Here is a 12,383-nt window from a genome sequence, read left to right on the forward strand (position 1 = left end):
CTGAGAAGTCTTCTTAATTTGCAAATGAAAAGAGAAGACCCTAGATTTTTGTGCTGACCAGTCATATATTTTGATGTAAGTCATGTAGTTCTCTTGGGTACTAAAGAGAACTCTAAGTAAACAACAGATGAAAAAATGTACCAACAGTGTATGTGAGGGATTTGATTTCTCAGTCTGCTGACATAGCTGTCTACTTACAATACAGATTGTATCAGACTGTAGTTATTCCTGGTAGAGAATAAGATATTGTGGCAGAAAGGAAGTGCAAGGGGTATTGGAAGCCAGGATTGTGCTTATGCTGTGCTCATGTTTATTTTGATTCTCAGTATATACATACACTATAAATGGCAGTATCTGCTTTACTGCCAGTAATAGATGTGTAAGTATTGGATGCTGATTCTTAAAGTAAACATTTCTGAGGGACTAAAAAACGTTGTTATATTTAATGTAAATACTGATGTCAAAAGAGATTTTTCACACAAGGAGGTACTTCTGTTTCTTCATGGTGATCACCTAGTCTGCTTTTTTGAAATGGTTACTGGGGAGGTGAGAATCCTATTTCATTCTTGAACATCTTGTTGAACTTACTTATATGACATAATGTCTCTTCAGATAAATGTTACATGAAGTTATGCAGGATACTCCAGTTTATTGTTTAATCATTGCCAGCCATTAGTGAAAATAATACAGAACCAGCGATTTAGCACTCCAATATTCAGTTCATCAGTTATGACTTATTATTTTTAATGTAATGCTTGTACTCTGTCATTAGTTCACCTTCTTTTAAGCCTAGTCCTGAAGACACACTTCCCAAAGAAAAAAATGACTTTTTTTTAACTGTCTGCTGATAGGTAGTATTGTAGAATCGTGTTAATCGGGATTCTAGGAATCACGTTAAAAAGCAGAATGATGTTAAAAAAAGAATTCAAATCCTTGGTTAAATTTCTAGGTCATAACCATGTGTGTGGTAGTGCAAGTGTAGACACACATTTTTCTTTCTTACATTTCAGATCTGGTATTGGTTGTGTATTACAAAAAAATTCTTCTCTGAAAGAGCAGTGATGCAGTGGCACAGCTGCCCAGGGAGGTGGTGGGGTCACCGGCCCTGGAGGTGTTCCACATCCATGGGGATGTGGCACTGAGGGACACAGTTTAATGGACAGTATTGGTGGTAGATGATGGTTTGATGTGATTATTTAAGAGGTCTTTTCCATCCTTAATATATACAGATCTGTTTTCCTTATGTTATCAGAATATTTAAATCATTGTGTCAGCTCCAACTGAAATACAACCTAACTTTACAAATGGAATTGTTCTGGTGCATATCTTAAAGGAAACCAGAAAGGAAGCAAAACATAGGAAGTCAGTGATCTTATGGCAGGTGGAACAATTCAGCACAAGTGATTCAACAGCAGTCTTAAAACAAAATGTTCATTTTTATTCTGTGCATTGTAATTCTCTTGTATAAATGAGGTACCAGTTTCCAACCACTGTCACTTCATATCTTTCCTTGCAAGTAAATGGGGCTAGACTCAGTTCCTTCGGTATTTTTGTCTGCTTAGCTACATTTCACCCAATATAATTTCTTTGCATTTTTCAGCTATATGCAGTTTTAAAATAATGTTACATGTTGAATCCCTCCTCAAATGAATGCTTGTGTTTTAGTGGTATGGATTTGTAACTGGTTTTGGGAACCTCTGGGATACAAATTCTTGGTAAATGAGAAAGTAACAACTGTGTTAACTATTTATTATGCTTTATCTATATGACAGAACCTAGAGAGAGAGCAAGACAGTCCTCTCTTCTATAATTACAAAAAGCAAAGAACAACAACAACAACAAAAAATGCTTTTCATGCTTAGAGTTTTTGATTCACACTGTTTTCTTTAAATTATGGAATATATTCAAGATGCCTAAAAGGTAGTCTGAAAAGGAGCTAAGTAAAAAGTTGAGTCAGTTTCATTCACCAAATATTCTTCTATTTGGTATTAAATATTCCTCTATGGGGAATATGTAATAAGGGCTAAGTGCCTTTAAGTAATCTACTTTCAAATTGCTGTGCATTCTACACCTTCAGACAGCATTACAGTTGAAAGGTTTCAGATGCACACTAATGGAGTAATTTATCTTTTCTGTCATTTCTTGGGTTCCTTTTCCAGTCAGTGGCAATGAAAAAGAATCTTCAGAGAGCATTTATTCCTAACTTGTAGAGGTGTCTTTTGTGGTGGAACGAACTGCTTTTAGCAAAAGCTTTTTCTCTCCCTAGACTAGAAAAAGAAATCTGAACAAAATTAGTCTAGACTTGTATTAATTTGGTTCCTGGAAAATCTAAGAATTTGATGATATGTCAAGTGTGGGGATGTGTGCAATAGCATTTCATTGTTTAGTCCCACACTAGCAATGTCCATTGAGATTTGGAAGTCATTAATATCTTTGCACTTTGGTTCTCAGTCTTTAAAATCGTGGCAGTTTTATTTTCTGTTTTTCTATTATCTCATTTGTTTAGGTGGTTGGGTTTTTATGATGGGAGCACTTTCTTGATAGGTTTTTACCAGAACAGTGTTCCACTGTTTGTCTCTTTCGCTTCCTATTGGGGAAAAAAACTCCACAATATGAGGCTATACAAAGCTCTGATACAGAGATATAAGTAAGCATAACTGGAAAGATGATGCACTGTTGCAGGAAGGACTTTTTGACAAGGTTGTATTTGGTAAGGATTGCTTAAATGGTAACCAAGTAATGTGTTCTAAAATGTACCATTTTTCCACTGTAGTCATCAAGTAGACGGCAGCACCCTTTAAATAAACATCTTTTCAAGCCTTCAACTTTTATGACATCGCATGAACCTCCAGTTTATATGGATGAAGATGATGACAGATCCAGTTTTCACAGCCATATGGATATTGCAGCAGAAGAGGAAGTATCGGTATGTCATTTAAGTCAGTCAGAGAATATATTCTTTACTGTCATCTACATTTTTCAAATGAATAATGTGAGAATTAAGCATCTGTCATAAAATGAATGTCACGTAAGTATTATAGTCAGATTCATGAGCCATTTTGAATTGCAAACACATTACTATAAAGGTCCACAATTGCAGAAAATTTAGACCAAATCAGAAAGGAAGAAAAGGAAGTAATAGAGTTCTGTGGTGAAACAGCTTCTAAAATGTTTTATAGTTTCAAATAGTAATCTGACATAAGATCAGTATTAAAATCACATAAACTGTATAGATGTGATTCTAGTTCAAGCTGTGTCGTGTTGCATATGGTCCTGGTAAAATTTGAATTCTGTTGGCATCATTGCTTTTTGCCGCCTTTCACTGGCAGAATTAATTATGGATTTTTTTTCAATCTGCATCAATGCATGAACTAACAGACTTGAGTCCCCAAGTGGCAGACTCTGGTAGATATCCCATCCCAGTGTGTCATTACATCATGCAATGTTCCAGTTTCCTAATTTATCATATTCAATAAGGCACATCTAAATTATTGTGGTTTTACATACATCCATACAGTGGTACTGTATCCTACTACTAAGATGTTAGGTGAGGTTTGCAGCTGATGTGAATCACTGCAGTTTTACTGTGCTTAGACCAAAGGACATGACTTGTAACGTTTTTTTGGTGAGCCCAGTGCCATCTTGTGTGCGAAGAACCTGCTGCGAAATACAAGTATTAAGGCCACCCAGGATAAGTCCATTCTTTTCCTTTGCTGACTTTTTTTCTTACATGCACTGCAGAGTCTTCCTTAAATTCTTAAATTTCCTTATCTGTTACTTAGTCTTAAATTGCATCTTCGCTCATACTCTGTCTTCTCTCTGTGATGGTCTTTGTGTTTGTCTACAGGCATATCCAGTAATTTTTTTATTCCAATATGTATCTTAAAAGGCATGGGAAGAAAAATGCAGGTTAGAAGAGCTGCAGATCACTGTTATTTTTATTACTTTTGTTAATCTCAATTGAACTGTTTTTGATCAAACATTCCTTTGTCCTGTATTATTTTTTTTAGTTATTCTCTTCTCTCTGTTCCTAATATTTTCCTAAAACATTTTGTTTTTCTCTTGTGGTATCCTAACTCTAGTAAATAGGGGCCAACTAAGATTTATTTCAATTGTTTTGATAGAAATTGCAGTTTTATGTTTTTTGCAGTGATAATGGTGGATGTGTGCCCCCTCTCCCTGGTTTTTTTTTGTTTTTTTTTTCTCTCCCTTCCCCCCCCCCCCAAATTTGGCTTAATCTTTTCTTTCTTCACTAGTGCAGCATTTCCAGATGGATATATTTCTGGCTTGCCGTAATGTAGAAAGACACAGGTGAGCTCAGTTATCAGAAAGATCCCCATTATCATTGCAAAATAGAAGCAATTTAGAAGGAAAAAGAGATCATGAACTATAATCAAAGTGAATATACTGGAGTCTGCTTTTATCTTAAAAAATCATAGAATCATAGAATATCTGAGTTGGAAGGGACCTTCGGGGATCATCGAGTCCAACAAATCAGGTCTCTTCGTGACAGCTGGTATCTCAGGGAAGGATACTGTGCATTGACTATGCATTGACGAGGTTGAGAAGATATTTGGTGTAGCTAGAAAATTATAGGAAAAGTTTTCTCTGAGTTCTTCACAGTAGAAGTACCAGGTGGTGTTTCCTTGTAAAAACAAAAGATTTTGTCTGGGCATTACCAGTTGATGGGCATAACCATTCCTCAAACATAATTGTATGAATTAATTAATCTCAAGTGAAGACCCTCTGTTCTCAAAAGAGAGAATTTAACTTTCATTTATAATTACTTCATGGTGTGAATAGTCTAATTATTCTAGAATACGATGTAGTAATCCAGAATCAAGTGTCCACACAAGGAGCTGCTGTAGCGTATTTTATTCAGTGTATGATTATATTATTCCAGGCAATTTTCCTTAGTAAGACCTATATTTGCATGAAGGGTGATTTTTTTTTTTTAATAGGAAAAAAGTGGAGTTTATCACAACAAAATGTAATTGTGTCATTTAACCTTGTTGGGGTTTTTTTCAGAGTATTTCCAGTCCAGTCCTTTAAATATTTTCAGAATTACAATTAAATATTTGATATAGCCCTTAGAAAAATACTTAACACTAAAGAGTATGCCATTTTCCCTCTTTTCCTTCAGTAAACTTAGTAAATAATGCAAACATTTCAAGCTTCACAGATTTTTAAAAGGGAATTGAGATAATGTGTGCAGGCTACATTCAGAGAATTATTGCTTCTAATTCTTTTTCATAACTGAACGTGCCTACCTGTATAGCCCATATAGACTTTGCATCTTTGTAAACATCTGACATCTAACAAGAACAGCTGCTGCAATTAAATAGCCATCCTGAAGTAGGCATCTGAATTAGAGTGAGAATTTGTCTTCTCATAACGTACACGTCTTCAGTCTTTGCTGAAGAAAATTGGCTGAGAAAAATCAGAAATCGTGTTTTTATTTAAAAAGAGAATTATGTGTTATAAGTCTTTGTCAAAGTTGTATGGGATATAAACTTTTTTTGTAATTTAGGAAAAATAGAAATCCATTTTCTTAAGCTATTAAGAGACAGCATGAAGTTAAGGGAATTAGGAGTGGTCGCAAGATGAAATAACTGTGAAACTTCTGTTCTTACAATCATGGAATGATATTTCTCAACACTTTTTATTCTTACAGGTAACGGTGGGAATCTAATACGGTTAAGATTGGCTTTATTAATTGAGAAGTACATATAACTAAAGCTTGATACTGTCTTGATTTATGGGTCTTTTAAAAATATAGGACTTAACAATATAAATACAGAACTTGAAGACAGGAGTGCCTAACTTATTTACCCTACAGCAAAGCTATTCACCAGAAGAAACTTGTTTGCATGGTAAAGCTTTGGTATAATGCAAATAATAAATTATTAATAGCAGAAAATAAAATGCAAGTTAGTTGTGTGTACTTTTTTGCTGTGCTTTTAAATATAATTTCCCAATTTGTCTCAGAATACATTGCCAACTTTTTCTCAGAAGATAGTTACACTTAGTGAACTGTGAAATGTGTATTACTAGTTATATTCCTAAAGTAAATAGCATTTCTCTTTTTTTAACAATGAACAGGATGAAGAGAGTATTCCAATAACATATCGTGAGTTACCCGAATACAAAGAACTGTTAGAGTTTAAAAAATTGAAGAGACAGAAACTACAGCAGATGCATGCAGAGAGTGGATTTGTGCAACATGTGGGATTCAAGGTAAGCTGATGCTCTGCACTCTGCTGAGTAACAGGAGAAGTCTTCAAAGATAACATGGGTGGAATTTCCTAAAAAGGCTTTGTTTAGTACGCCAGCTGTGGTTTTATAATTCTTGTTCACAGTGTCTGCTTTTTCTCATCTTTAATCAGAACAACCCAGGTAATTCACTCCTTCCAATACCTTAGGTTTCACAGAATATGTAGAATGCTGTATGAAGTTTAATAAGCATGCTAACTTTTCCGCATTTGTAGTGTGAAAATACAGCTCTAGAGCTAGGTTATATCACTGCGGAGTTCTATTTTGGCACTGCACTCTGTCTTGCCACTGATTCCCTGATAATGATTCTCTGATTTTTGAAGTTCTTTTTCCTGCACCTTAGACCAAGGAAAGGACAGTATGAGTGACTGTTTTGTTTATTTTTCACTACAAAGAGAAAAGGTAGCAGCTTCTTATTCCTATCAAGTAATGCTTGCAGAAGTTGAAACAGTTCTGTAAGACAATGTTTATGTGAAATTAAGAAAATAAATTCAGAGTTAAAATAGTGTGTCCCAGTGTCAGTCATGTCATAAACCATATGAAAGAAAAGATTCTCTAAATTAGATTTTCTGGTTTGCAAGATGTTTTTGTTGTGACTGTTTGCTATGTTAGAATAGCTTCTTTGCCTTGTTAAAAGCATTAGGCCAGCTACGTTTATTTTCTGGTAACCATCTATATAAGAATGCAAAAAAGTATAGTTTAAAGTTCTGTTCAAAATAACTGGAAGACTGAGGTAACCTCATTAGTTGACACTGATAGACTTAATCATGTTGTTAGGTTGCCAAGGCTTCCTCCTCTCTCCTCTCTCTCCCTCAAGTTAGTGGTTTCGTTCCAAAAAATATTAAAATTTTGATCAGGTAGAGCAGCCTTCTGGGCAACAAACTAAGTACTTTGTTCTGAATAATGTTTTATATGAAATAATACTGAAAAGTAAATTGGCATTATATACTGTCAAGTATTAAAAGTTTGAAAGTTTCTTTGCAACTCCAATTTGATTTTATTGTGCATTATAATCTATGAAATGACATGATTATATAAAGTTTTCCCTTTTAGTGCTGCCTTGCTTTAGTGTACAGGCTGGACAATAGTCACCTAATAAGCGTCTCTTCAGAACACTTAGTTCTGCATGGCCTTCAGCCTCACTTAAAACACATTATTCAATTTCTACTTTGAATTATTGAATTACATGTGGGCTTTTTATGGCTTTCATTGCTTTAATATCAAAATACTTTGCAAATACTATTTTTTTAATAAAATGAACGCTATGGTATTATTTCTGATTCAGAGAGGAGTGGGAAGCTGGAGCACAGAGGGGTTAAGGGATTCCATTATTTTTGGCTCTGAACCTTGGGATAACTGAAACTGGATTTTTTTATCTTTTATTATAATATAGTATTATATTGAAATCTGTATTTTCAGAGAAAAGCCCTAAGTATGCTTACAACTTCCTCCTTATCAGCCCCCATGCTCTGAAAGCTGTTAGTGTGAAGGCACGAATACAGCTGTGACAAAGTTTCTTAGTGAGGTGTTTGTAACTCTGAGTCGATTGTTTGTGCTCAGGAGCAAATCACTCTGCAAGTGAGTTTCACAGATGGCGCCCAAAGCTCTCTCAGTGCACTTCATGTCATGAATGAAGGAGAATAAGCTGTGTGAGCACAAGCTTGTTTCCACATTTCTTTCCTTTTCTGTCCTGTCCCTGCAGCACTCTTCCTGGTTTAGATTTTGAAAAGTTCTTGCCTCAAAGTCCTATTTTCTAAGTTTTATCTTTTTTTATCAAATCTCTTTGTATTTCTGCTCCTCCTCTCCAAAGTCACGAACTTTTCATTCACTCTTCTTGTTCCATTTTTAGTTTTTCTTCTCTTCTTCCATTTACGTGCTCTTAATGAGGACGATTCCTCTGAGGGAAATAGTTCTTACTTTCTCATTCAGATTAAGGTTCAGGCTTCTCTCCCTTTATCTGAACCTGTTGTCCCACTTGCTTTTCAATCACCGCTGCTTTCTTCTGTCCTGGAAAGTGGATCTGTTTTAAGATATTTCACATGGTTGGACTTAAGCTTCAGAAACATCCTTCAGCCATATGAGGATAAGCAGTGACTACAGGAAGGACTGGGTGTGCTTTTGTTGAGCAGGAGGACAGTGTCAATGTGTGCAGCATTCAGGTAGTGAGAAGCAAAGCCAAGAGAAAGGTAGATCTGTCCTCAGGGAGAAAGACCTGTCTCCGAGCATGAGGACTTCTTTATTCATGAACACATTATGGTCTGCGAGGAGAATTCAGCTGTGCATGCAAGCAGTAATCAACCTACATATGTGCCTTCATATATGGCATATTGATACACGCTTTCTGGCTGAAGTGAATACAGTTGGTTTTCTTCAGTACTCTTCAATCTGCTTCACAGTGTGATAACTGCGGAATTGAACCTATTCAGGGTGTTCGGTGGCACTGCCAAGACTGTCCTCAAGAAATGTCCTTGGATTTCTGTGATTCTTGTTCTGACTGGTGAGTAGTATTCTTCTCTACTTGTTCTCTACTTGTTATTTGTAATTAACATGAATGTATGTGTGGCTTAATTGAAGTGCATGTTGGGTATCTACTCAAGCATAGGGTACATATCCTGTGTTGAGTGAAGTGAAAGATTCTTTAGCATATATTTGTGGGAGATACGCATGTAGGACATGCTTAAGAAATATTTTAAATAATAATGCAGTGGACAGATTCAGTTTAGTACTGTTAAGTAGTGGGGGAAATCTTATTTTGTGAAATAATTTTTCAGTGTCAAATTTGGTATGACCCTGTTAATGTGATCAGTATTTCTGAAAGTTAAAAATAAGTATTTAACTTTTAAACTGTTATCTTTTTCTTTCCCTTGCAGTCTGCATGAAACAGAGATTCATAAGGAGGATCATCAGTTAGAACCTATTTACAGAGCAGAGACGTTTTTAGACAGAGACTACTGCATGTCCCAGGGCACCAGTTACAATTATCTTGACCCAAACTACTTTCCAGCAAATAGATGACATGGGAAGCAGATCTACAATCTTGGGCTTACTATACTATTTGAAAAATAACAATGGCACCATTGTTAATACTGTGCACATTTTGGAAAGACTGTCTGCTTTCCCTGAAATGTCGCTCACAGCATGACAGCTTCCTGGGTGTACTTGTCAAACTACAGCTTTGAGCTGTCATGGTCCTAGATCACTGAACAGCAGCTGAACATTCCTAGTGTGCAGAAGGTTTCACTGGGAGACTTTTCTTTCACCACATTAGTCATTTTTAGGTGGTGAATCTAAACACAAAAGAAAAACATACAAAAGGGTGAGCCAGAAATGAGAGCACACATTGAAGATAGAGTAAATTCCAAAGGCATTGAAGAACTCGGTTATAATGAGATCCAGAGGAGATGAAGTATTTATATAAAAACAGTTTAGTAGCTTGCAGTTTTGTTGTGAAATAGTTTTCAGCACAGTAACTGACTTCTTTAGGCAAGGTTTTAACCAATGACAGTGTTTGCTTCTAGGATGTACTCTAAAAAATGCTCACTGTCTCAGCGATGGTTGGTTACAGGCCTTTATTGAATCGGAGCTGCTTAATCACATTGACTTTCAATTTTTTTTTTTATTTTTTATTTTTAAACCACGATGAACTCTATTTACCAACAGTGAAGCACTATAGGAGGCAACCGTGGCATTGCTTCCTTAACCAGCTCATGGTGTGTGAATGTTATAAAATTATCACTCAGATATATTTTTTAAATGTAATGTTATATAAGATGATCATGTGATGTGTACAAAATATGGTGAAAAGTGCCAGTGGTAGTAACTGTGTAAAGTCTCTAATACTCAACATTAACTCCTTTAAAATAAAATACACAGCCTTCTGCCTCTGTATTTGGAGTTGTTAGTGCAACTCATCAAAGAAAACTGCCTAATATAAATCATATATATGGTAATAATTTTTCCTCTTTTGTAGTCTGCACAAGATCCATGAAAGATTGTATTTTTATTACTATTTAAACAGTGATTAAATTTAGCCTGAGCAGTGAGCAAGGGTTCACATGCATTCTTTTATACTGCTGGATTTTGTTGTGCATCATTTAAAACATTTTGTATGTTTCTTCTTATCTGTGTATACAGTATGTTCTTAAATAATGTTCAATTGTCAGGAGAACTGTGAGAAATAAACTATGTGGATACAGTCTGTTTATATATAGAATGCTTGCTGTGACTTCCTTTCTGTGTAGTTTTGACTTTTTAATCAGAATTGAGAACGTGAAAAGGACGTTTCAATGTCGTACAGATATTCACTATGCAGACCTGCAAGATGACAGCGCCTTCCTCTGCTGTGAGTTCAGTGGGAAGCGGTGGTGTTCTGCGCCCACTGAACTGTGCTTTGCCTTTTGCAGGATTAGCATTTTAGTTTTCTCCTGTCTTATTCATACTTGGTTCTTTCAGATTTCAGCAAATCAGACTTACGTAGCTTTGGTACACTGTATACCATCGTCTGAGAAGCTTTGTAATTACTGTGACATATTTTTAGTTAATATATTTTTTATTGAAATGTATAGCTGGTGATTCAGAAATACTTGATTATTTTATAACTGTAGTAGACTTCCAGTTGCTTTAAAACTTGAATATTCCGAGTAATTAGCTATAAAGGAAAGTAATTTGACTTAAAAATGGCAATAAGAAGGGTAATTGGCTGGCTGCACCTAAGAACTTCAGTTATAGCCTGATCAGTGTTAACTTTCGCAGTGACATGTGGGTGTAGTCATTTTCTGCTTCAGAGAAAAGTAAGTTTAAGCATTTAATCTATTTAGAAGGTAATAGAGTACGGTTCCTAGCACACTGAGCAAGCATCCTGTGTAAACATCTCACATATCTTGTATACTTAGATGAACTTAATAAACCTTAGAAAATACAACAGAAACGTTCACGAGATGTATTTCAGTTTCCTCTCTAATTCGAAAGAAGCTCTGAAAATCTCTCGTGCAATGAGGGGGAATGTGAGAGACCATTTATGCTGTTTGTAAGAAGGTGGAGTTGGTGAAGATGTATTACCAGAGAGAGAATCTGTGATAACCCGTTTGCTTTCTGTTGGTATCCTGAGAAAATAATTAGAAGGAAGTAGCAGAAATTAGTGAGCATGTGATTAAATGCAAATATCCAGGCATTGATTTAGATAGGTTGGGAAGAAAAAAAAATCCTTATTGTGCTTTGAATGAGATTGGAAGCAGAAGGAGAATTTGAAATCTGAATCACTTAACAAAGAGGCGTCTTGGATAAGTCCTTTTCTAATTGAATGTGTATAAATATTTATATTTCCATATGCATGCGTATACAGCTGTTTCTCTTGCATACATTATGGGCAAATGCAAGTAGATTTCTAACGCACATTCGCCCGGTCAAGCATGGGATTCTTTGGGGATTTTTTTCCACAGAAAAGACCAGAAAAAGCAGAAAGAAGAATTAAACTGAAACTGTATGTTAAATAGTCTTCATATTTATTTATTTTTAATTAGCAGCTGATTCTTGTTTTTATTCCTATCCTGGCAATAATGATACTCCACATGTTTCAACCTGTGTTGTCAGTACAAGTAACAAAAAAATTACTCCAAAAAGCCACCCAGATGAATTTGCAGCTTCAGGGTAACTGCAGATTTTTTAATCTTATTTTTCTTAAGTACTGCACAATACAGCTGCTGGTGCTTCGAGGTACGGTGTAGAAAAACCTGCCTTTTTCCAACTGATGAATTATGAAAGTCACTTTGCTTAAAGCTGTTGTACTGCAGATGTTACTGGTCACGTAATGCCACTGTTCTGGAGCCGGAAAAGCACTTCCTAGAGCATCAGAGGTAAAATGTAGTCTATAAAAGGACCCAGGGAAGGAGGAACATCCTGGATGTGAAGGATAAGAACATACCTAATACACTCCTTTGAAAAATAATTGAATTAGCATTTACAGGGCAAACGCGAGGAACCGAAAGAGAACAGAAGAACCTGCCCTGAGTGGAAAAAGGACATACTTTGTAAGCATGCTAATTTGAGCTATATTTTCAAGTTATGTACTGTGCTTTAAAAAGGATTAAACCCACATGAATTATAACAAATGA

At 35.6% G+C, this 12,383-nt stretch overlaps 1 protein-coding gene across 8 annotated transcripts in view; it reads left to right on the top strand.

Annotated features, from left to right (window-relative positions):
* ZZZ3 (zinc finger ZZ-type containing 3) overlaps positions 1-10,486 on the top strand; it is a 55,049-nt gene extending 44,563 nt beyond the window's left edge. For all 8 annotated transcript variants that reach the window (XM_025153014.3, XM_046944791.1, XM_040705308.2 and 5 more), the window contains 4 exons: positions 2,774-2,926; positions 6,103-6,237; positions 8,670-8,770; positions 9,144-10,486. In XM_025153014.3, the coding sequence (XP_025008782.1) occupies positions 2,774-2,926; positions 6,103-6,237; positions 8,670-8,770; positions 9,144-9,288 (534 nt within the window). In that variant the 3' untranslated portion in view covers positions 9,289-10,486. The remainder of the gene's footprint in view (positions 1-2,773; positions 2,927-6,102; positions 6,238-8,669; positions 8,771-9,143) is intronic.
* Positions 10,487-12,383: the final 1,897 nt, after the last annotated feature.

This window comes from Gallus gallus, chromosome 8, assembly GCF_016699485.2.
Source record: "Gallus gallus isolate bGalGal1 chromosome 8, bGalGal1.mat.broiler.GRCg7b, whole genome shotgun sequence".
Lineage (NCBI taxonomy): Eukaryota > Metazoa > Chordata > Aves > Galliformes > Phasianidae > Gallus > Gallus gallus.